The sequence below is a fragment of the Zonotrichia leucophrys genome, chromosome 18 (genome assembly GCF_028769735.1).
Source record: "Zonotrichia leucophrys gambelii isolate GWCS_2022_RI chromosome 18, RI_Zleu_2.0, whole genome shotgun sequence".
Taxonomy (NCBI): Eukaryota; Metazoa; Chordata; class Aves; order Passeriformes; family Passerellidae; genus Zonotrichia; species Zonotrichia leucophrys.
In genome coordinates, this window is record NC_088187.1 from 7952070 (window position 1) to 7976858 (window position 24789).

The window sequence follows — 24789 nt, forward strand, 5'->3', positions numbered from 1 at the left end:
AATCCTCATTCCTTCACGAGAAGCCAGTGATGGTCACCTGCCCAACTCAGCCATGACAGCGTGCTCTGCTTTTCCCTTTGTAGGAAACAAATCTTAAATCATATTAAACAGAAAATTATCACTTTACCATGAAATGTGTAAAAATAAGGTTTTTGTCTCAATGGAGATCAAAGGAGCTTATAACAATCTCTACTTAATCAGGCTTAGCTTTAATGAAGTGAGAAATGAACCTGCATTATAGCTAGGGTTATTACTTAATAAAGATTTTATACAGTCGCTCCTTAATGAGGAGTGATTGTCTAAAGTCCATACATTATGAGAAATGCATCTATCAATGAGAGATTTGTGCCTTCTCAATTATTACTGTGCAATAAATATCAAAGCCCTGGGTAGCAAACTGAGTGGGGTGTTCAGCAGGTGTACCACACAGCTGTGCATATGTTCTTAACATTTCTATTACAATATTCATTCTAACTATTGCTGCTTTATCTGTTTAATGCTTATTTTAGTTTTTCTCATCACAAGCTGTTGAAATTAGATCTGTGTTGGGTAATGGTTCAGTAATTGTCAGGTTTCATAATGTCCATAGTAGTGCCTGATCTGTGTAACAATACAAACACTTCTGACTTGCATCTTTCAGGCAATAATTACAAAATGTACCATGCAGGTAATTATTTCATGTGTGATTGTTGTGTATTCTGCACTGAGCCCTTGACGTACAACTGTCTCTCTCAAACTGAATACTGAAAGGAAAAGCAGATTTTAGAAGTGTCCTATTTAAAAAGCAGTGAAGTTGTCTGTCCCTAAATCTGTCTTGCAGAAATTGCTTTGCCATTCATTCAGAACAATGAATAGGAGGATGTTGGGGAGGGATTTTTGATTCCTGTTGCACCGTTCATGATCAGCTTCTGTTCATGATCAGCTTCTGTTCATGATCAGCTTCTCAGCTCCCCGGGAGAGCCCCTGAACAGGAGGGGTCTGGGGTCCCCCTGCCCCTCAGGGAGCGCAGGGTCTGCGGTGTCCCCGTGTGCAGGGACCTGCCCGAGTCCCCGTGCCCTGCGAGTCCCAGGGCCCTCCTGGCACACATGGGGACGGCAGTCTGTGCCGGCTGAAGCTGCACTTGGCTTTCATCTGTTGCTCTCACGCTTTGTCTCACTAAACCTCAGGCATCCCCCGCACCTTCCAAAACTTCTGTGCTCAGCAGAGATGGAATTCTTTTCATTTTCTTTCAATGAACTGCAAAAAGGGTCAAGTTCAGTGAATTGCTTTAAGCATTGCATATATATAAGAATTGGGGCTGATTAATTTCTTTCTCTTTTCCTTTTTGAACAGCAGTGTTTTACACTTAGGAGTCACTGGCTGTGATGAAAATGAGGGCAGGTTCAGGGAATACATGGGCCATGAGATGTTGCACTGGTAGATGGGTTTGTGTCTGCTTGCTTTGCTCTGTTTTCTGAGAATTTCCTTATCCCTTGCTTCAAGTAACGTTTGGGCCTCTCTGGAAAATGTCTTTGGACACAATAAAGTCCAAAATATTTTAGAAGTATAAAGTACTTAAATGATCTTTCAGTGATTTACATTTACAGCATCTTTGTAACTCCATGTACAAGCACTGTTTCAGAAGTACACCCCAAAGAGCTTTGTCCCTTCTGAAATACCTGGAGGTGACATTAAAGACAGGCTTTGGAATATGACCAGGTCGAATGGCAGAGTAATGGCTTTTCTTTTCCTTTTCTGAGACTTTCAGTGCCATTGCAGTTGGAAGGGAGGTGTTTGTTTGCTGGCTGAATCTGCAGGATGGTGTTTCCCTCCATGTGTGACACAGCAGTGACAACTGTGACAGTCAATAAGGGCAGGGTTTGGCTCCCAGATAGAAATTTTGTGGAAAAATGTTTTTTTTTGTATTCCCCTTTCTGCCTTGTAGTCTAATGCTGCAAAGCCATGGAAACAGATTTTCTTTATTCTTTTCTTTTCTTTTTTCTTTTCTTTTCTTTTCTTTTCTTTTCTTTTCTTTTCTTTTCTTTTCTTTTCTTTTCTTTTCTTTTCTTTTCTTTTCTTTTCTTTTCTTTTCTTTTCTTTTCTTTTCTTTTTTCTTTTTCCTTTATTAGCACGGACAGCACAGTAAACAGCTTTTACTGAGGTGTTGCGAAAAAGGAAGTTACTCAACTTCCAAGAAGTAAAGTGAATATAAAATAACAAAGTCAGTGTGACTGTTCTCAGCCTTTTTGTTTTGCTTCTCATTATCTTGTAACTAAAGGGATTAAAATCAAGGACAAAACAGACATCACTTCCTAACAGGATCTGCTTTGCTTTGAGCACACTGAGGGTGCTTTAGGCTGTCCCATCGCAGGGAGGCCGTACATGTGCTCAGTTGTGACTCTGTTGTAGGAATGGGGGTACACGGGGCAGGTGAGGCTGTCCCCTGTGAACCCTGATGTCCCCAGAGATGGTTCCTGCCTGGGGAGCTGACAGCCCTCAGCGCCGCTTCACTTATGAAGTATCAGAAATCCAAAATCAGTCAGTAAAAATTCTTCTCTTCCATCTCAGATGTGTTCCTGCACACTCACCACCTGCAGGAAGATTGTCAATAACGCTGGGCTGGGGAGGCCCTGTACACCCTGGCCTTGAACACTGATGGATGGGGCATCCACAGCTTCTCTGGGCAAGCTGTGCCATTTGCACACACATATAATTATATAAAAACATATAAATTACATCTAAATATGTAAATATAGAAATAATAAACATGTAATTACATCAATTTTATTAGATATGTTATACAAAGTTATATAATATATCATTATATAATATAGAGAGAATTAATCGGGTTCTAATCGGGTTTTAAGCCACATTTCATTCCTCAGGAACCCTCCGCATCTTCCCCTCTCACCAGCAATTGCGCATAATTTTAATTACAGATCATTTTGAGCAACACCGCATTATTTTTGAGCAAAACCGAGTGACTACGACTGAACCCAGGAGCGGGGTCGGGCGCGCGTCACTCACACCCACCGGAGCCCAACAGCGACAGCCCGTGTGGCGGGGCCCTTCCCGCCGCTGCCCGCCCGCCCACGGCCGGACCCGCGGTGGCGGTGGCGGCTCCCGGGTCCCCGAGGCCCGGCCCGGCCCCTCCGCGTCGCCCGGCAACGGCGGGGCGGGGAGGCTCCGAGTGCCGCCCGCCCTCTCTGCGGGCGGGGACGGGGCGTGGGGACGGCGGCGACCTCCCGGCGCCGAGCCAGGTACGGGCAGCCCGGCAGGAGGAGGAGGAGAAGGCGGGAAGCGGCCGTGGCTCCCGCGGGGTGAGGAGGAAGTTTGCACCGGGGTTCTGGGGGTTTTCCAGCCGCAGCTCCGGCGCGGGCTCTCGCTCTGCCCCTGCGGGGAACCCGCGCCGGGGCTGCGGCGTGAGGGAAGGGGGATCCGTGAGGGAAGGGGGATCCGTGAGGCCCCTCTGCTCCGGTGGGGATCCACAAGCGAGGGGGGAAAGCATCGCTGGGGGTTTTGGTGCGGTATCGGCGTTTTCGTGAAATGCATGAAATTGCAGGTGGAGCGAAACCTGCTGGGTTTTTTTCCTGTTTGCCGAAGGAGGGGATTTTCGCTCCGGAGTTGTGTGTGCTGGAAGGTTGGGCTCGCTATGGAAGTGAGCGGGTCCTGGAGATGTTGTTACACGGGAAAATCTCAAAGCGTCTGTGTCTCAGCAGCTGTGTGGGGTGAAATGGGGGTGTAGGGGAAGAAGCAGATGTCTCCCTCATAGCTGAGCCTCTTACAGCTCCCAGCTCTGTAACCTGGAGGTGCCCAAATACCTGGGATTTAAACCTTTAAAAGGGGAAGAGGAGGAAAACCGAGTACTTTTTAAGGATGAATGCAAGCAGGGGGCTTGCTCTGTAATTATTTTCTGTGGCGCTGGCAATGTGCTTGGATTGCCATTACTTATTGTTGAATGTTTTTAATACCCAAATGTGGTTCTGAATGCATTTGCTGGCTCCGGGATGCTAGTGACATAGGCACAAAAATATGATTTGTGGTTGGTGTGTGGCTGTCACGACAGCCTGTGCTGGAGCTACAGATGCTGCCTGGTGTGGCCCTGGTGTGGGACCGTGCCCCGGTGCAGGTGGCTGAGGCGGTTCTGCCCCCCATGGCTGTGTCAGATGTGTTTGGCAGCATTTGAAAGCAGCTCACAGCAGAGATCTTGTAGATGTGAGCAGTTCCTGGCCTGGAGTTCGTCGTGTCCCTGAAATGGAGAAGGGCAATTGTGCTTTTCTGTTAGGCAGAAGTGACGTGTGATTAGAGATCCCAGGGCAGGCAGGCGCCCTCATTGCTGGGTGCTGTGCTGATTTTGAGGTGGAATTTTAATGTTGCAGCTTCGGTAGGAGCAATATTTTCATTGCATGTGGCAGATTTTTAAGGTTGGTGGCTTTGGGGGCAGAGAGAATTATTTATTCTCATGGTATTCGGCTGATTTATCTACTGTGGGTAAGGAGGAGGCACAGATGGGAGAAAACTTCTGAAATGGGGTCAGAATAGACTTCCTAAATGTGAACTCAGTGGTACCTGTATCCAGTATATTATATTATTACCTATATACCAGTATAATTTGTGATTATTTTGATCCTTTTGCTATATTATCATAACTACTTCTGTTGAAAATAGTTTTATTCCATTCAAATTGCACGTGAATGGGGGGATTGCTCCAGTGATGGGACTGGATTGCCCTTTCCCAACATAAGTGTTTTTTCTGCCTGTGTTCCCTCCAATTTTTGGGGGAGGTGGGGAATGACTTGGTGTCACCACCAAATATGTGCAGTAGTGTGGAATATTCTTACAAGTGGGCACAGAAGGAGGGTGGAATTTCTATTGGCTGTTTGTTTGCCCAAACTGAGAGGAGCGTGAGCTGTACCCAACAAGATGTGGCAGCCTCCAAGCAGTTTCAAAACCATTTGTAATGGGTTTCTTTTAAGTTTGTTATTTGAAGAATTACTGCACACAGCAGCAAGTCTCCCAGCAGCCACCTGATGTGCAGATGTTTCTCAGCTGTGGTTGTCCTGACAGGGCTCCTACCACCAGGGTAGCTGGGGAATCTTTGCCATGTGCAAAACAAAACTCTTCCCATGCCAGAATAGCTGGGGTAATGGAAATGCTTTGCTCCAGTTATTGATTAACCAGTGCTGCTACATTTGTCAAGCATAGCTTGATCTTAACTTTTTCTTTAAAATAGTGTCCTAGTGAAACACTTTAAGTTAAACTATTTAATAGTTTATTAATTTTATAAATTTATAAAACTACAATAACTATTAATAAACTATAAATAGTTTATTAATTTTAATAGTTTATGAATTTATTAAATATTTAATAACTAGATTATTAAACTAATCATAGGTTGTTTCTGAATTGACCATGATCCAAATATCAATATCTTCAAACGCTCACCATGTTTATGTAGTTGACCCTTAAAATTCTGAAATGCAACATAATAATGTCACTCCTTTTGTACTTTCTTCAGTTATTTAGGTTGATTACCAAACACAGGACAGGCTCTGTAAGTGCTTCCTGACAGCACAGAGCAGTGCTTTGGGCACTGTGTTGCAGCTAATACTGAATACTGCTGGTTAGTAGTAGGGGGTCTCTGCATATGACTCTGCTTTGAATTGTGTTTTCAGTGTGCAGCCTAATCTTATAAAGGATTTCTTCTTGGTTCCCATCTGCTGTGTCTGTGCAGGTTCAAAGGTATCTCCTGCCTATGTGTATTTACTGTGTAAATCAAAACAACAGCTTATTGACCAAGCTAGGGCCTATGATCAGTGGGTCCTTAGTGTGTGTTTGTCATGTCTGCAGATCGATGATGTGTGTGGCAGCCCTTCTGCAATGAAGTGCTTTAACTTCACTGTAGAAACTGAAAAAAGGGGGAAAAAACCCTGGAAAACAAGCACTTTTTCACTGAAAAAAAGAGCAGGTATGTGAGAGACTTTGTTTAAAAATAAATAAAATGTCTTATATAAATAGATGGGGAGACTAAATATTTTTTTCAAATTCAGCACTTGTAATCTTTGCTGGGTAAAGGCTGCAATTCCAGTTATTCCTGCAGCAGAAATGCCTTAACCTGTGGTTTGCCCAGCCACCAGCTGAAGAGCAGCCCAAGTCCTGCAGCTCCTTTCTTCTCCTAATGAGGAGCTCTTCAGAGCTACTTCAGGATTTCTTAAACATGAAGTAAATTACCTTTTAGGCTTGTCTACATTCAGAGTGACCAATGAGCTCTGGGAAGTGTTTCTGTATAAACTACAGCAAAGCCACATCCTTAATGCTTTCCCTCTGCTTGCCAACATAAACTGCTCCTCATCAGGCATGGCTGGACTTCTTTCTGTGGTGGAGAAACTCGAGATGTTTCTTTACCTCTTGGGGTCTGAAATTGCTCCCATTCCCCGAGCATCCCTCCCTGCTGGAGGCTGCAGTGTAATCTAACCCGGCTGGGTGGCAAGACAGAAGTATGAGTTGTGGGACAAAAATCTTGTTTTTTCCTTTGCTTTTCTTTAAATGGCTTCATTTCCTTGTGTTTGCTGGAGACCAGACTTGCAGTAGTATAGAAAATAAATGCAAAAATTATAGTTTCCAAATTCCTTGGGGGAAGGGAGTTTGACCAGTGTTCCTGTGAATAATTAGCTTAGACACAAGCAGAACTGTTCCTGCCTGGGACAGCTTCTCCCTGTTCTTCACACTGTTTGTGCCTAATGGTGCTGTGGAGGTGCCAGGAGGTGCTTCCTCCTCCTCCTCCTCACCCAGGGGCTGGGGCAGCACTAGGTCAGCTCAGGGAGCTCTTCCCCATGTGCCTGCAGCACCCGCAGGCAGGTGTGATGCAAGGGTTTGTTATTTATCGAGGCCCCGCAGGGTGACCTTGAGGCTGCTGAAGGAAAACACATTGGGTGTGAGCTCAGCTGTCCCCGAGCAGCCACCAGCACTGGCAAAGAGCATCTTGTAACTTGGAGCTGGTTAACTGGGGGTGCGGGCTGAGCAGTGAGTGCTGAGCTGTGCCTCAGGCATGTGGACATGTTTTTGAAAGCAGCCTCCAGCTCTTTGTCAGCAGAGGTGTTCTCTGGTACCATTGCTTCAAAGTAACGTAATCTGACCATTCCTGTGACCCTTGGGTCTAAGACTGGTCTGTACTGGGGGGTCTTTGGGTGCCTTTGACCATGAGCTGCAGCTCTGTGTTTGCTGTGTGAGCAATGCTCTGACATCTGGCCAGGGCACAGTTTTGCCACCAAGCGTTGCTGCCCAAGGAATGGTGAATGCTCTGCCCCCAGTGTGCCAGAGCTGCCCTCGTGCCCTGCTGGCAGGGCTGAGCCACAGAGCCAGGCAGCAAACCCTGCTGAGAGTTTGACATTTTCTGTCCTCCCTCCCTGATACTGCCGTTGTGACTTTAAAAATAGAATGAGATTGTCTCATCTCAAGGCAAAGGCTTCTCAAGAGGGTTCATTATGTCACATGTATTATCTGCTCTGCAGATCTTTTTAGGCAAATATGAGTTGGGTTTTTTTTTAAGTTGTACACCAGCTTTTATAAACCAATGTCTGCAGCACTCCCACACGCAGCAGGAAGGTGATGCTGAGCTGCCCACAGCTCGTTTTACATACAGCTGAGCAGGGTGCCCTGTCCAGGAGGAGGGGTGGCAGGGGGTGCCTGCTGTGGGCTGTCCCAGCAGTTCACTCTGTGGGAAGGGCCGTGTTCCCTCTCTGAGGAGCTCTGGCAGCTTGTACAGTCACGAGCATTTCACTCTAGAAATGTTACCAGAGACTTTTCAGATAGTTAGGTCTTGTTTCTGCTCTTACTGGAGTGGGCAGTGGAAACTTGGAAGTTTCCTGTGTCATGTTTGTGGTGTGTCAGCTTGTTGCCACTTCACACCTTTTCTAGATATGTGAAAGAAAAAGGAAACTGTTGCAGTTCAGAGGTAAAAGTGCCTTAGGCAGTGATGGAACAAAGTGCCAAACGATGTGGTGGGTTTAGATCTGAATTCTGCTTGATGTGCTGGCCCTGTCCATGCTGAAGGTAGTGCACTCTTGTTCCTAACGCTGCAAATGAGGATGTTTTTTTCATCTGCAAAGGGATTCTCCTTGCTTTGATGACCCTCCAGTGATGGCTGATGAGTGTATGATAGTCCAGTAGTGGGGAGCAGCCCAGGGAGTGATGGGACACAACTTCAAAGTAAAAGGAAGAGCTTTTTATTTTTTTTTACTTTCTTCAGAGGATCAAATTAGCAGTCTGCTAAAGCTTTTTAATGCTAAAACTTCCAGAGCATAAACAATGACCTGTGAAAAGGAGTGCTTGGATCTGGACCCTGCATATGATGAAGTCTGGCATCTCCATTATGGCCAATTAAAGTGACAGCAGAGTGTAAACACTCCTGACTCCTCCTGGCTGCACATGGCCTTTCTCCTCTGCTTGGAAGAGGCACGATGTCACTTTGAACTTGCCAGCCAGGGCACAGAGCAGCCTTTCAGAACCTCTGTGCCCTCTCCTCGGGTGGTTCAGCAGGAGCAGCCCAGAAGCTGAAGCTTGGTCTTCCAGTCAGAACCTGCTGTCCTTGAACTGCACAATTGTAGGAGAGACAGAGGTTTTATCCTGCAGGGGAGGGAGGCTGGCAGTGCACTGCAGCACGGGCCTGCCTTCTCTCTGGGGACTCTTCACTGCCTTTCCAGGATACTGTCCAGCACTCAGTCCAAGATCTGGATTTTAGGAATAATCTTGCCCCTAGAAGTTCCTTCCAATACTCACAACGATGTGTGAAGCTTTGCCTTAAACAGAGCTTCAAATATTAGATTTGAGTAAGTAAACAATCACAGGAAGCCGTTGTGTTGACCAAACTAACTTTTGGCCCTAAATAACTTCATACTTGAACAGCTTAGTAGAATATTAGTGCTCTGCATGCTGATCTTGAACTCGAAGAGATTTTATATTCCCAGTTATATGGGGAGACTGGGTGCTCTTCCGTGTTCTGCAGCAGGAGATGGAAGTGGTTTGTGTGACTTCCTCCCCTTCCTCCCTCCCCCATCAGCCTACCTGTGAGCAGCCTGCCCTCCCCTGTGCACAGGCACAGCAACCTGGGTGAGAGAGAGAAAGAAGTGGGCGAGAGCCAGATGTGGGCAGGAGGGAGCCAGCCGTGGGTGGGAGCTCACTCACGTCATGGACACGGAGACACACGGGTGGTCTCACTTAGTGCTCCTACGTTTTCCTCTTCTGTCTCTCCTGTTCCCGTCAGATCAAAGGGTAGATCAGCACCTCCCCACCTCTGCCTGACAACTGAAAAGGAAAGGAAATGCGCTGGGGAAAACCTGTGCTTTAAAAAGTGTAGCCCACTTGGTGTAAATATGCAAATGTTTGTAGAGGAGTGGCTGTTTCTACAACACATTAGGGAGAAATGCTTCACACCCTTCTTTGTCAGTCAGTAATTAAGAGAATACTTGCCTTCCAATGCAGTGGCTGCTTAAATAAAGATGAGAGAGCCTGGATTTTCTCTTATGATGGAGTGCAACAGTAAGTAACTTTCATCTGAGACCAAGCCTGGCACACCTCCACATGGCACCTCTTCCAGTTGTGGTGAGGTGACTTTTCCTGTGCTTTTGTTGGGAAGAAAGTGGCTGGGGAAGGTGGAGAGGCTCAGGCTTGTATCCCACAGCAGGTTCAGCTTGTCAGAGGCATGATCCTGGTGAAGGAGGGCCATGGCCCATCTGCATGTGGCATTTCTTGTTTCTGGTTGTGTGTGATGGGTCCAGCTCTTCCTAATCAGATTGCAGAGTGGTGGGATACTTGGATCCTCTTTTCTTCCCTGTTTCCTCTGGCATACTGTGAGGCTGTCTAAATGTCAGGGGTGCTGGTGATTTGGCTGTGATGGGAGTGAATTTTAACGAGGCTTGCTCTTCAGCATGAATGTATTGATGTAGGCATGTCATGTAGCCTGTCTGTCAGCCAAGTTTCTAGCTTTCAGCTGCTTTATATGCCTATTTTGGAGATTGCTTCCAACCTGGGAAAGCCCAGTCAGGTCACTGCAGGGCAAGGCAGAGCTGTATTCCCATACCCACCTAATGCTGACACTGCTTTCCTGCCCCACGAGGATCAGAAGGAATCCATGGGAATCGCTGTCTTCTGGCTCCTGCTTCTGTTTGGGGTGGCTGTCGCAAAGGCAGGCTGGGCTTACTCATCTGCCTTCAATGCAGCCACACAAAGCCTCTTTCGAGGAAGGGAATTCATTAGTTTCTGTGAAGTGGCCTGGGATCTGTGGGCAGCAGGTGCTCCTATAGAGCAAACTGTTGCTGAATATTCAACAGTTGCTATACAAGCGTCTGGCCGGCTGCCTGTGAAGCACTTGGACTTATCTTGAGCATCCGATTGGATAAAGTGCAAACCACTTAGGGCTTTAAAGATACCCGCAGCTATGTTGTCTTGGTGGTGTTTTAACTTTCGGGGTTGGGTTTTCTTTTTATGAGAATCTTCCAAGATCATAAGCAGCAGCTTTATCTCTTTTGACTCAGCCAACAAAGAAGGGAGCTGCCTAGGAGAATGACAACGCCGGTGATTCATATTCAAGTCGTCAGAACCTCATTCTCTTGGCTGGTTTCTGTTAATGACATGTGCACTGGAAACAAATGACTCAGGCCAGAAGTGTCTATTCATCTTTAAACTTCTTAAACTCTCCTTAATCTCAAGTTAGCTCTCTTGAGGCTACCTGAATAACACTTGTTCTTGCCAACCTCTAATTTGGTACATGAAATACTGTAGATATCTAAACTATGAAGGAATAATCTGAGAGGCTAATGTGTGCAATCAGCCTTTTTTTTTTCACTTTAATTTCCTTAGGTGTGGTTTGTTAGCAGCTTGTGCTAGGTGTCATCATTGGAAGTATAGTTCTGTGAGAAACCATGATCACTGAACAATTACAGCTTCAAATAACTCACAGCTTTACTCAGGAAGGTGTGGATGCCTGTATATTGTTTACCAGCAACATGGCCTGATTCTGTTGTCTTGTAATAGCTTACTTAAACCTGTGTAAGTTGTTTTAAAGATGCTTTGTCTGTGTTCTCCTACTGCTTATTTATGCCACAGAAGGAAAAGTTTTAATTCAATGTGTGACTGTGACAGTTGCACTGGAGGCTGGTTTCACCCAGGGAGCTGAAGGGACACCAGAGTGGTGTTGCCTGTTTCTGTGCTTTACAGGATCTGCACGAGGGGTCCCCATGTGCCAGGAATGTTGTATTTCCAGGGGGCAGGGATTCCACACCCCTGAGCTCGCAAAGCTCAGTGGCACAGCCTGTGGTTCTGCCCGCAGGGAGCAGACTGGAGCTCGGTGGGCTGATCCTGGCTGCTGTGCATCGCCTGGAATTGTGTTAGCACCCATTGGAGGTGGACCTTGAGCACCTAAAAGCGAGAACTGACAGCTACTGGAGCTGAGCCCAGCTCCTGGCAGGGTCATTCGTGGTGCTGCTGGCTTTGGAAGGGCTGAGGTCTTCAGTGAGTGATTTTGCTGCCGGGTGCCCAGGGGGCAGCTGAGATGTGCTTCCTAAGCATCCACTTGGTTTGCATCGGGCACTGGGGTCGGGCCAGGTGTGTGAAGAGGGGCCGTGGCAACCTGGGATGTGGCGTCCACTCTCCCTCTGAGGGGGAGCTCCTCCAAGGAGCTGGGCTGGGCCCTGTTCTCCATTTATCCAGTCCCCATCAGTCCCTGAGCTCCCCCTGCTCGAGGGTGGGATCAGCAGAAGGGAGGACCTGCTTCCAGAAGGGGCTCCATGTCTGGCAGTGAGGCATTTCAGAGGCTGTAAAGCAGGTGTCGAGCTTATGATGGACCATCGCCTCCTCCAAAACCTCATTTCGTTTATTCTTCCTTTTTCTTTCTCTTTTTTATATATAGACATACATATACATACATTTTTATTTTTTTTCCTTTCCCAGAAGGCTTTAAAGTGCAGGAATAGAGGAGTTACACTTTGGAAAAGAATCCCTGGCACTGAGCAGGCTGGGGACAGTGAGTGTGTCCTGCAGGTGTAGATCAGCTCTCCCATACAGGTAAAGCTGTGAAGGTTGCCAGAATGGGACAGAGAGGAGAAGTGAGCCCTCAGCCCATAGAGATGATGCTGCACATTTAATTGCTAATGGACTCTTCAGAGAGCACCTCAGCTGCTATTATTAGAACAAGCAAATGTGTGGTGTTACCTACAGGGAGCAGAAAGGGAGTCTTTCGTGATCTTCTTGACCTTTACTTTCTTGTGTTAATTTGTTTAATACCGGGGAGATTTTCCTGCTGTAAAAACTTGCTTAAGCAGGGACTTCTCCAAGATCTCTGAAAATGACATGCTTATTGGGAGCTTCAGGGATGCACTGTGTATTGCTTGCCCCTCTCTTTCCCTCCTGGACCAGACTTTTACCAGCTGGTGCAATTCCATAATTGCAGTCAGGCTTTATTGCATTAAACTTGCTAAGAAAATAATGTCTGTGCTGTGGAGCTCAGTGTGGGGGAGGAAACTTTGGGAAAATGTTAGATAAATAAACACTCCTGGGTACTTCTGAAACATTGTAATTGCTCTTTGCAATCTTTGCTTTTCAACACCTACTAAAAGGACTTAGTGCTTGTGCTGTTTGGAGCTCCCAAGGTAATTTGCAAAGAGCAGCAGTGGCGTTGTCCCTGCTGGCTTTGGGAGGGTGCAGGTCAGGTGTGCTGGAGAACCCGGGGCTAAGGCAGGGCAGGCTCCAGGGCTGGTGTCTGACCTGGCAGACCCAGACTGGCTGGGGCTCAGAGCTGTGAATCTGATTGCACGAGGAGTGTGGCTGCAATGAGTACGGCGTGGTATGGACCAGGATAAATCCTTTGGGACACCTCTTGAAGCAATACCTCAGGAAAGTTTCAGGCACAATAAAGCTGACACAGAAAAGTGGGAGAAGGCTTTTTGAATAGTGCCAGGTGTTTCACTGACATTGCTTGTTAGTCTGGAAGGCTTGTTGAAAGCTCAGCTAGAAAAGCATCCAGGTGTCTGCTCTGAGACTGTACCTGGAGTTTCAAACACAGCAGGCAGTGCTGTCCTTTTCCCTGCTGGGTTATTCATTAGTTAATGAGATTTGAGCAGGTGGGGTTGTTTGGAATTTCTTCAGCCTCCATATGCTGGGAGATTTCAGAGTTATATAAATTGGTATTTCAGGAAAAAGGTGGTTGGTGAGACCTGCATTTCTAACAGGAGTTTCTGCAAATCTTGAAAAGCTGCAGCTGCTACCTGACTCTTTTCCTATTGAAGTAGAAAAGACAATTGGTGTCATCATCACAGAGCATCACTGTTCTGCAAAAGTGGATTTGAGCCTCCTTGGCTCCAGCAGAAGAGTGTCCAGAGGCTGAGGGGGTGGGCTTGGAGCTGAGTGGTGCCACTGGGCCAGTGTCAGACGTGCTCACCAGCAGGGCAGGGGTGCTGGTGGTGGTGCCAGTGCCTTGGGATTCCTGGGTGGGAGGGCAGTTGTGCCTAAACACGAGGTACATCCATGAATGAAATGCTCCATTCCTTGTGCCAATGAACTCAGCTCTGAAAGCTTCCCTTGCTAGCAGTAGCTCAATGGTCAGGCTGCCTGTGGAGCTTCCAGATGAGCTTTGGAATAGAGCTCTGAGTCAGGACTTGCTCTGCAGCTCTGAGTTGTGTCATGCTGGATGGGAATTGTCAAAGCTGCATTGTGTGACTGCTTACCAAAGGATAGAGTAAAATCTCAGCCTTTATTTTTTCAATTAAGAATTTTTATTTGTGCCTCAGGGACAAGCAAATAGAACCCAGCTTGTCTTGGCTATTCTTAGTATTCGTGGGGCAGGAAGGGGAGGGAGAGGGCAAACAGCAAGAGCAAGGAGCTGCAGTAATGAGAATGATGTCTTATTTTAGTTGATGCTTAATCAAGACGTGTGGCTCCAGGAAGCAGGAAGAGATGATTTTGCCCTTTTTTCCTGCTCTCATATATCTTTGATTATCACCCAGACTTACCCTAAACAATTTAATGCCTGCCAATTCTTCTTTCATCTTACAAATTTTTGTCCATCCTCAAAGACAGGGTAAACTGTTGGGCTTATCTGATTTGCTTTTGTTTAATCTGTTATATTAATCAGAGGACTAACTCTTGGTGACTAATATATTACCATCTCTCAAAAAATGCCTAATTTTGTTATAAAACTTTGAGGATATTTATTACTTCAAGTACACTTTATTACATATTATTTAATGTAGTGAATTAGGGTAAGATTGACTGGGTGTTGTGTCCTTCTCTCCTGTGAAGTCAGAGGCAGTACATGAGCCCCTCTGGAAGGTACAGGCTACTTTATTGGCTTGCAGGAGCTGGCTTTGTAAAGCAGGTCAGCTTTTTGTTTCATGGCTTTTATTCAGTATGGCTCTTGCTTACCAGGGCATAGAGAGTGCCTTGTTGCTTCTCCTGTGTGTGCTGCACTGCCTTCAGGGTTGATCTGCACTGACTCCCCATTTTCCTTGTGCCAGGGCACTGAAATCCAGGACTGTGCCTACCTGGACAGCGAGAGCACGTCCAGCGAGCCGGAGCTGTTTGCGGATGAGGAGGGGATGACTCTGGCGCAGCAGGAGGTGCACCATGAGTCTGACATGGACAGCGCCATCGAGAGCGCCCAGAGCTCCGAGGCCTCGGACGTGTGTCGCAGCGAGGACAAGGACAGCGTGCTCGGCGGCCTCTTCCTGCCCGGGGACAAGTGAGTGGGGCCAGGGAGCAAGGAGCCTTCGTGTGCCTAATCCCTCCTGGGGGAGGCTGAGGATGGCTGATGGATTTAGAAACTTAACATTCATTTATGACATAAGGGGGATGGAGGTCCAGGTCCTCTAAGTGGCTTAGTCTCGGTCCTGGCTCCTTCTGGCACGTTCTGTGAGCACTCACAGGACTTGCATGTTGTGTGTTGAAGTGAAAGCATTGGGTCTCTCCAGAACAGATCACTGCAATAACATCCCCCAAAACATAGATTCTTCTCTGCTGCCATAAGCTTTATATGCTGGAATTAAAACAATACTTCTTCCTACAAAGCAGTTCAGTATGGGGAATACTGCTGCAGTCTTTTGTACATCTAGTTGTGTGCCTGATGTTGTGGGCTCTGCTGATTTGCTTTGCAATTTCGTGTAGCGAGTTAATTCTTTGTGTTTCTAATTTTCCATAACCTTTCTTGTGCAACAGTAAATTGTGTTTAACACGGGGTGTCCTGGCATGTGTGTGTAACCATAGTTTGCTGTTAACACCAGTGTCTCTGTAACCCTAACTTGACTCTTCCCAGGTGTGCACCTGGGAGTGCTGGTTAAAGATGGTTGTGGGGAAAAACAACCTAATTTGGCTTAATCCTGCTTTGAACTGAATTAATGCAGTCACTACCAGACAGAGCTCAGCTGGGCTTGCTTTGTAAGCCTCTGCCTTGTCTTCCCTATTTTTGGCCTGTCATCTTGATTTGTGCCTCTTGAGCTTTGTTCGTTGCTAAGGCAGCCTTTCTTCTCTCTCCTGGGCCTCCTCGGGTGCTCCCTGTGCTGCCTCATTGCTGCCCTCCTCCTGAATTTCTCAGCTGGCTGAGTTTTGGCCTTCTCCCATCCTGCCCAAGCAACCTCAGAGACTTTATCAAGATAATTACAGTTTCCATCAGCTCTTTATCAAGCTTGTCTCCTCTGCTTGCCATTCCCAGTTCTCCAAAGCCCCATCCTTGTGGTGACTGACTTTTTCCAGTGCTGTATTTAAAATGTTTTTCTTCCCAGCTGTGCCAGTCAGGCTCTTGTGAAGGAGGTGGGCCAGGCATTGTGCCTCCTGTACCCTCCTTCTAGGCCAGGCAGGAGCTACCAAGAGCTGCTGTGCTCTGATAGACCTTGATTTATCCTCTGAGACCTCCTCAGCTTTGGCAAATCTGTTGGGGAGAAAAAAGCATGAGAAGCTTCATGCTTTTGTGTTAAAAGAGGCAATAGAGCTATTTACTTTGGGCAATGGAGAGATTTACTTTGCTGCTTGCTGAAGAAGCAGGTGGGTTGTTATCAGGTGTATCAGGCCTCTGAAATCTTGCTCTGAAGAACAGATTTCCTTTGAAAACAAACCAAAAAAGCACAAAACACTTGAAAGTTCCCTTCAGAAAGTGTTAGAATGAGGAAAATCTGTCACTATTAGCCAGCTCCTTTGCAAATGACTGTGTGATTCCTAGGCCTCTGATCTTGGTGGAAGTGTTACAAGGAGCTTCTTCCCAAACTCACTTGGTGTAACTGCAGTTGAGATGCAAGCAGCAGTAGGATTGTAGGATCTCCCAAAAACTTACCAATACTCAGTATGTCCATGGCACACTTTATGAATAAATGTTAGTGTGATATGTTGGGCTTCTCACTAATCCCTCAGCCAAGGAGCCTTGTTAGATAAGTTTCATCTATTTCTTGTGTGAGTATTCCTGTCTTTATCCTTCAGTAGTGTGCCTGGCTTGACTTGCCCTAATTTCTGTTAATGTGAGTTAGATAAATGAGTTGCAGGTTATAAATGGATCTCATCAAAACAGGAGAAACAAAAGAGCATACATCTGAAATGTTGGCAGGCTTCCTCTTCTACTAATTGCTTTTGGAGGGAAGGGATATGCAAATGATGCTTGCAGCATCCACCAAAGGAACACTGGTGCATCTCTTGTTTACAGCTCACAAGTGGAGTATTACAGGAAGAGGATTCTCCCTGTAGAGAGGCTGAGAGGCTCAAGGTAGACTCAGAAGAAATTTTGGAGGAAATATTGTTGAGCTGCTGGAGAATAATGTCAGCTGGGAGTTGCTGTCCCAGGGCTCAGCTGATGGAGCTGGAGATACAAGCACTGTGCACTGAAGCAGAGGGAGAGAAAATCTTAACCTGATCTGCATAAAGTGCCAACAAATTCCATTGGTGCTTGGTCTGTACTGCAGAGAGAGAGCAGTTGGGCTGTGCCAGGGCCTCACAATTGAAGCATCTATTTCAGGTCTTCCAGGTGTATTTTCTGTAGGAAGAAGTTTGTAAGAACTTTTTTGTGACTTTACTGGCTTGTCTGTTTGACTGCCTCACCAAGGTGGGAGCTGAGTAAACCTGTGTAAAACACCTGCACTCTGCAGATGCACTGCACAGGGCAGTCTGGAGTCTGGGCAGGTGAACCCTGTGCACCCTCTGCAGCCACCTTGCTCTGTTTTATTAGATTTGATGTGCTCAAAACTGCTCTGCCAGCTGCTTTCCTGTGGTGCCTGACTCTGCTGATCTGTTTACCTATGTGCTCTCTTTCTCTGAAGTCACAGGGTCCTGCCACTCCCTGCCCATTTAACATCATTTCAGGTACTTTTCTGGTAGTTAGACAGCCTTTTCTCGTGTTCCATATATCCTCTGCAAGACAGAATTTGTCCTGATGGAAGGAGGGGAGGAACCCAGCCTCCATGAGTCACATCAGGAGCTTTAGTGACTCTGGTAAGGGGTGAGCAGAGGTTTCTTTCTGACCACACAGAGGAGAGTGGCTGAAATTCCTGTGGTGTGGGAGAGGGTGTATCTGGATTACCGGGAAACTCTCTGTGGAATAGAATGACAGCCTCTGTCTTATACATGTTCCTCTCACTATCCCATGCATTTCAGAGCTGTCTGCATGGTTCCTGCATTCAGAGCAGAAATCCCCATGTGGTCTTCACATGGAAGTGGTGGCTGAGGATCATCAAAGTGTGCTCTTTAAAGCAAAATGGTTTGTGTTGATCCAAACTTGTCACACAGGGACCTTGTTCATAGATTCTCATGCTCTTGTCTCTCAAGGCACTGTGTCAGCTGCACATCAGGTACATTGAGCACTTCAGGGCTTTAACACAAAGGTGGGTTACAGCTTCAAAGAGGGGACAGCCTGTGAAGGTGGAGGTTCCATATGAGGTGAGGTGCTATCAAAGTCGGCCTTCGAGATGTTTTGACCTCTTGTTTCAGGTCAAGTCCTCACAACCCTTCTGCAGCATCTGACCTCTCCACTTATTCCACCGCCTCCCTGATCAGTAATGAAGAGCAGTTTGAAGACTATGGGGAAGGAGATGATGTGGATTTTACTCCCAGTAGCCCATGTCCTGATGATGAGACCAGAACCAACGCCTACTCTGACCTTGGCTCATCTGTCTCTTCCAGGTTGCTCCTTATTCATTAACAAACAATTTTTCATTTTTATTCTTCTCTGACCATAGCAGAGTTTACACTGGTTAGGTAGACTCGCTTTAAAAGCAGAATATTATGAGGCATTTCCTGCCTTTTAATTGACAGACTGCATGTAATAATAAGTGCGATAGCAAGTATGTTGTTTCTGATAACCTCTGTTGGGTTCTGTTGAAATAACTGGGCTATTTCACTTGTAGAGATTTCTTTCTATTGCAGACAATAATTCCACAGTTCAGGGCTAGTACTGGAAGGGATTTGCTGCAAAGGAAACCAACTTCACATTATGTACCCACCCTGGTATAGTGAAGACTTACAAGAGAGCTGTTTCTGTTCAGCATTCTGATACTACAAATCCTTAGCACTAATCTGTGAGGGGAACTGCTGCAATATGTTCAGGGGGTTATTTGAAACAAGCATCCTACTGACTTGGAATGTCTTGGGAAACATAAGCAAGGAGCTGCTGTCTGTTAGGAGCTACAAATCCACAGCAGTGCCCTTGCCTCCTGCATGTATCCTCAGTCTCTGCAGCTCTTACCTCTTGTGGCCAAGGCAGGTCCAGACTGTACAGTCCTTCCCCCAGGCAAGGGAATGGGTGAACAGGGTTGGGAAGAGCTGAGCAGGAAGATTCTCTAGGATTTGTCTGCTTGGATCAATAGCACACAGAGGTCTTGTCTTCATTGCTGACACAGGACAAGCTCACTGCATGCTTCTGTTCTGCATGCAGCCCCCCCGTGCTCCCTGTGTTTGCAGCACTTCTGCAATCCTGCCTGGCCACGTCTCTCATGCATGCAGAGCCAGACCCCTCCCCACTGCCCCTTCATGGTGATGGCTCGTGTCTCACATCCCCTCTTTCCTCAGGTTTAAGCAGCACTTTCCATTCTCATTCCTGGGGCTCAGTGCACATCATGCCATGATTGCTGTCTTTTATTTGAGTTTATTTTCTCTTTATCATGCCAAGAGGTACTGTTATCTCCTCTGTCGACCTGGGTCCACTTCTCCCTTCCTCCTCATCCCAGGGTTCCTGTCATCCTACCATCTGAGGGGGTTCATGTGACTTCCTACCAGACCACTCTCTTCTTCATATTCCTGCCTTTCTCTTGGAGAGAAGACTCTTCAGGTTGCATGCCAGGCTCTAGTGGGAAGATGGGCAAGATGTTAGGGGGACATTGCTGAGGTTGAATGTACTCATGTAGCTGCCTTTGCTATGTGCATCACAGTGGACCACATGTACCTTTTGCTGTTCTTTTGGTCACCCAAACTGATTCTTTCTACTGCCCCCCAGAAATATCCACATCCTCTGGAAGGCCTCAGCTCAGACAGGTGGACTTGCCCTAAGAGTAGCACTGGCCCTCATCAGCTCTGACATAGATGAGCTGTGGTTAGAGATGTTCTTCAAGTCCCTCATCTGTGATTCTGACACACAGTCACGAGGAAAACCTGTTGTGGGTTGGTTACTACAGCCAGTAACATCTCTCCTTTCCTGCAAACAGTGCTGGCCAAACCCCCCGAAAAATGAGGCATGTTTATAACAGCGAGTTACTGGATGTTTACTGCTCACAGTGCTGCAAAAAGATAAATCTCCTCAACGATTTGGAAGCCAGGCTGAAAAACTTGAAAGCAAACAGGTAAGCAGCCTATTGCACTGCTTTTGGCAATGCCCCCTTAACATGGGAATGGCTAATAGCAGGAGGAGAGGGAGAGCAAGCCTCTCCCTTCTGTATCCCATTCCTTCTTACAAAACAGTAAGAAATTTAGACTTGGATATGTAGCCCAAACCAAAATGCTGTTCTTCATCAGCTCTTAAATATTTTTTTCTGATTTAAGGTGCAGACATCATTGCTAAACTCAAATATTTTAACCAATGAGCTCTTTGATTGCAGAGTGAGAGTGATATTTCAAGGAATTTTTCCCAGGAAGTGGGATCTGCTGTGCTGCTTAGTGCAGATCTACAGTTAGCTCCTGCTTTCTCCAGGTGGGAAGGAGGGATCTCCAGATCCTTGGCTAATGCACATAACCTTACATACACCTCTCCTAAAGCTACTGGTCAGCAGAGGTACTTGGCTTCTCTGGGATTTTTTTAATGATGTCAACAATACTTGAAAAAATGATAAATCCTGTGGCAGAAGATACTTTTGGAGTTCTTTGCAATTTCAGCCTTTTCCTTATGTTTCTCTCTCTGCCACTCAATCACTCCTTAGCTGTGCTGAGCACTTAGAAAGTGCTTCTAACAATCACCTAGAGTTTTTGAAGGGAATTGTTTGGTGGGATTTTAGCTCCCCCTAGAACTGGATGTGAGTCCTGCCTGTCAGTGTAATCCCTGGGACACAGCGCTGCCCTGCTGCTCCTCCCTGTGCACAGCAGTGTGGAACCTGCCCTGAACGATGTCCTGCCCTGGCAAGGCTCTGCCAACATCCACACCACGAGCAGCCAGGGCTTTGGGGATTTTCTGAGGGAGGCTGGATATGCCTGACCAAGAGCTGTGTCTGTGCACACAGAGATGTGACATCCTCTTACCAAGAGATGCAGCAGGATATTTTTGATCTGGTTCCAGTGCTGTCTGCAGCAAAGGGTCTTCATTTAGATAGCAGCAGTCTCTGGCTGCACGAGGGAACTGTAACAATGGAAAGACCTCAGTTCCTGTGCTGAACTGGGAAGCATTATGGGGAAGGATAAACTAACTGTTCGTAAAATCATCTAAAAACTGGAAATCCAGAATAAATGTCCATCACTAACTTGGCGTCCCTTTGTGGTGTTTCTAATGTTAGTTTCGCTCAGATTTACACTGACAAATCTCTGCTACATGTAACAGTATCTGCAAATTGACTTATTAATGATCACAGTAATTTGTGGCTTCACTCATCTTTGTGTTCTTAGTAATTGCAGCTTTTGATTCAGTTGTTAAAGAATATTGTTCACAGAATCATCTTTTGAGTAGGCTAAAAATGTCCATTATATTTCATTGTGCAATTGAAATTGAAGCAAGTAACTGTTTAATTTCTATATCATTCCTTCTGTATCCATGTAGCCCTAACAGGAAAATATCAAGCACAGCTTTTGGAAGGTAAGAGTCTTCAAGTTTTGTATGAATATTTATGGAATCAGCCATAACAATTCCATAAGTGGGAGTGGAAGACAGAAGTAGGAATAATTTTAGAAAAATAAAAATGTACCAAAATAGGTTTTTAAGGGAAGGGGCCTGTGTTTGGGTATGAATGTTGCCCCTGTTCCTCTTGGAGCAGGCCCCTGAACTGGAAACAGCTCTGTTAAAAATATAGATAGTTTTTGCTTCCTTGTCTGCCAAATGTATTCCTTTGTACTGCTATTTTATCAGTCCAGCTACTGCTTATTTAACCCTCATAATGTGAGCCTTGCTGCTGTTGCCAAAATGTGAAGGAAAGCAAGAGCACCCCTTTAAAAAGGACATACAGAATTGTCATCTTCCTTTGACTGAGTGAACCAGCCCTGGTCTGAGGAGGGCTGTAAGGTTCAAGGACATTTTAGATAGTCTCCAGTGTTACATGTTCTGACACTATTCTGCAGTGGGAACTGCTTGATATTTCTTTTTTTCTGTTTTTTTTTTTAAGTTCTTACAGTATAAAATTTTCTAGCTTAACTGTACCAACCAATGTGCAGTGGTGACCTTATTTTAAATTTGTAATAAGGCAAATACAACTCAGTGCATAGTGTGAATAAGACTTAAGTATTTTTAAAACTATGTTAATGCTAGTGGCAGATCCTATCAAAAGCAACAAAGAACTCACTCCATAGAACTAATGTCATTGACTGTGCTCAGTGTGACTTCATTTAGCTCCCAGTCTCTTGTAAGGCTTGGGCTTAAGCAGTTGTAATTGTAACTGAAATGATTGCACAGATTTTACCATGGATGTTCAAAGTCTGAAGCCAGACTCTTTGTCCTCCCTCCTCATCAAGCAAAGTAATGATCCTTCTGATCTTTCAGACAACTCTTCCACAACAGTAACTTCAGCAGCAGTAATGGCAGCACAGAAGACTTGTTCAGAGACAGTATAGACTCCTGTGATAATGATATCACTGAAAAGGTGAGAATCTGTGCCCTGTGAGTAATGTACCCAGCCAAATCCTGCTGGAGCCCGGCATCAGGGGATCAAGATCTTGCTCAGAATTACCCATGATCTGAAGTAGTTTATTTCAAAATGTCCTTGATGTTCCATTACTATTACAACTTTTCAGGCTTAATGCAAGAACTGAGCAAGCACAGCTCTAGGCATTGTGTTAGGACTTCGTTATGGTGTATTTGCAGTGATCACCCTCAAGGAACATGCAGGGTCTGGAGAACTCAGAATTGTGGGGCTTAATTTTGCTGCTGGCTTTGCAGAGAAATATATCCCCTTTTAAAATGGTAGAGTAGCTAAATGCCAGTTAGAACAGTGAGGGAGTGTTTGAAGAGAGACTCAAACTGAGTCTGTTCTGCTTGTCCTTCCAGGTCACCTACCTAGAGAAGAAGGTGACAGAACTGGAGAACGATAGCCTGACAAATGGTGACCTGAAGAGCAAACTGAAACAAGAGAACACCCAGCTGGTTCACAGGTAACAAAGCACAGAGCCAGATCTCCTCACCAGCACAGCTGTGGGGAAGGAAATTTCTACCTCTAGAGTATGACCAAGTCTTCTTCCTTAATGCTGACAGATGAAATAAGGCTTCATCTGAGAAGTCCAGGTGGAATAGGGGCTGCCTTGCTGAATTTTCAGCAAGAAGAGGCCTGCAGGCAAGTGTTTTTGACAGAGATGTTACTGACTTGTGCAGAGAAAATGCTTCTGCTCTAAGAGAGTTTACCCCTGGTGGTTGGGGTTTTTTCCTGGCTTGTAGCAAGAGCAGAAGGCTGGGTCTTAGTCCCAGCTTTATGAGACTGAAAGAATACTAGATGAACTGATACTACTTAATTCTATGTTTATTAGTAAATAGAGATACTGGGAGATGTTAAATGCCAAAATAGATGGTGAATTAGAATGAAACAAAGGAGTAGGCAGAAAAGAGAGAGGCAATGAATTTGCTTCTGAAGCTGTTACTGAAATGAGATCTGATTTCCTTAGAGTTCATGAACTAGAGGAATTATTGAAAGACCAAGAAACATCAGCAGAACAGACTCTGGAAGAAGAGATAAAGAGACACAGAGAAGCTTACAGCAAGTATGAAAAAGAGAAAGGCACTGAAATTGAACTGCTAAATACAAGGTAACAAACATCTTGGTGCTGCCTTGAACAGGGAGAAAGGGCCTCTTTTCTTCGTTTTTACTTTGCTTGTAAATGTAGGCTGTTCACCAGCAGCAGTGCACAGATGGTGGCAGGTTGGCAGCTCTGTAGAGTAGCTCTGCAGTCACATGTCTAATGCCCAAAAGCTTGGAGGATGCTTTACATTAATGCTTTAATCCACGTGGCCCATGTAGACAGCTTAACTGGATATTTGGCACACATTCAAGGAGGGAATTGTGACCAGTTCTAGCAACTGTTTGTGCCTGTGTTTGTTTTTTTCCAACTTATGTTTTTTCAGCTACCTGTTGTTAGGAGCACAAGAACCTGAGGGTCAGGGTAGTATTTTGGGCCTTAGAACTGAACAAGCAAAAATGCATGTTAAAAAGTGCTATGGTTAGAATGATTTTCTCTATTTGGTCTTTCTATCAAGTTCAAGTGAGATGGCTTTTTAGAGCACGCTATTGTGCATGTCTGTGTTCTTGAAAAGAGGTATTTGCTGTAAGACTTTTTTATTAATGCAGGGTTCAGCAACTGGAAGAAGAAAATGGTGATCTGAAAAGCACTGTCACACGGCTGAAATCCCAAACAGAGAGATTGGATGAGGTAACAAAACTCCTGAGTCCTTGAGCAACTTAACAGCAGTTTATGTAAGAGCAAACTCTTACAGTGCTTGGCCCAGCTTCTTAAATTTTCCTCCCATAAACCAGATTATTGATGGAATTGGAACATTGGTCACCTTTAGGGGCAGGAAGGTCCTGAGACACAAGGCAGTCTATGGCCAGCTGTGTCTGTAGGTTCCTGTTGTGAAGCTGAGCTGTGTCCTGCTCTTGCCCCCTGTTGTGAAGTTCCCTGTTGGTTCCAGGAGAGGCAGCGCATGTCAGACAGGCTGGAGGACACGAGTCTGCGGCTGAAGGATGAGATGGATTTGTACAAGAGGATGATGGACAAGCTGAGGCAGAACAGGCTGGAATTCAACAAGGAGAGGGAAGCCACACAGGAGGTAAGTGTGAAGAGGAATGTCAGACCAGGCAGTCTCATATCACCTGCATGGAAGCCCTGGGGAGAAGGAACGGGCAGGATGAGCACTGAGAGCACCATATCCACTGAAGCTATTGCTGGAGTGTGTTTCTGTGGGAAAGGTGCCCACAGAGCAATGAATGCTGCAAGAATACTTAAAAAGTGCCAATCCCTGACCCAAAGGGCTTACAGCTCTTGGAGAACTGTGTGCCCTAACATTTCCCTCTGTTTGCAAGGGAAATTATGCATGAAGCTTAGGAATCACAGCCATTGCCAGCTCTGGGGCCGTTTAGGGGACCTGTGCTTGCAAAGGAAGAGGAAGAGGCTGTGTTGTAGGGCTGGCCTCAGGCAGGCTCAGGAGTGCTTTTGCTGGAGTGCAGAGGGGGCTGTTTG

At 45.9% G+C, this 24789-nt stretch overlaps 1 protein-coding gene across 7 annotated transcripts in view; it reads left to right on the forward strand.

Moving 5' to 3' along the window:
• The window catches only part of RAB11FIP4 (RAB11 family interacting protein 4), a 109808-nt gene that overhangs the window by 81905 nt on the left and 3114 nt on the right, over positions 1–24789 (forward strand). For 2 of the 7 annotated variants that reach the window (XM_064728863.1, XM_064728867.1), the window contains 9 exons: positions 14487–14710; positions 17932–18123; positions 19641–19775; positions 21176–21211; positions 22109–22208; positions 22613–22716; positions 23221–23361; positions 23901–23982; positions 24242–24379. In XM_064728863.1, the coding sequence (XP_064584933.1) occupies positions 14487–14710; positions 17932–18123; positions 19641–19775; positions 21176–21211; positions 22109–22208; positions 22613–22716; positions 23221–23361; positions 23901–23982; positions 24242–24379 (1152 nt within the window). Of the gene's footprint in view, positions 1–3182; positions 3300–14486; positions 14711–17931; positions 18124–19640; positions 19776–21175; positions 21212–22108; positions 22209–22612; positions 22717–23220; positions 23362–23900; positions 23983–24241; positions 24380–24789 lie in introns of those variants that run through there. The other 5 variants (XM_064728864.1, XM_064728870.1, XM_064728868.1 and 2 more) reach the window with 4 other exon arrangements.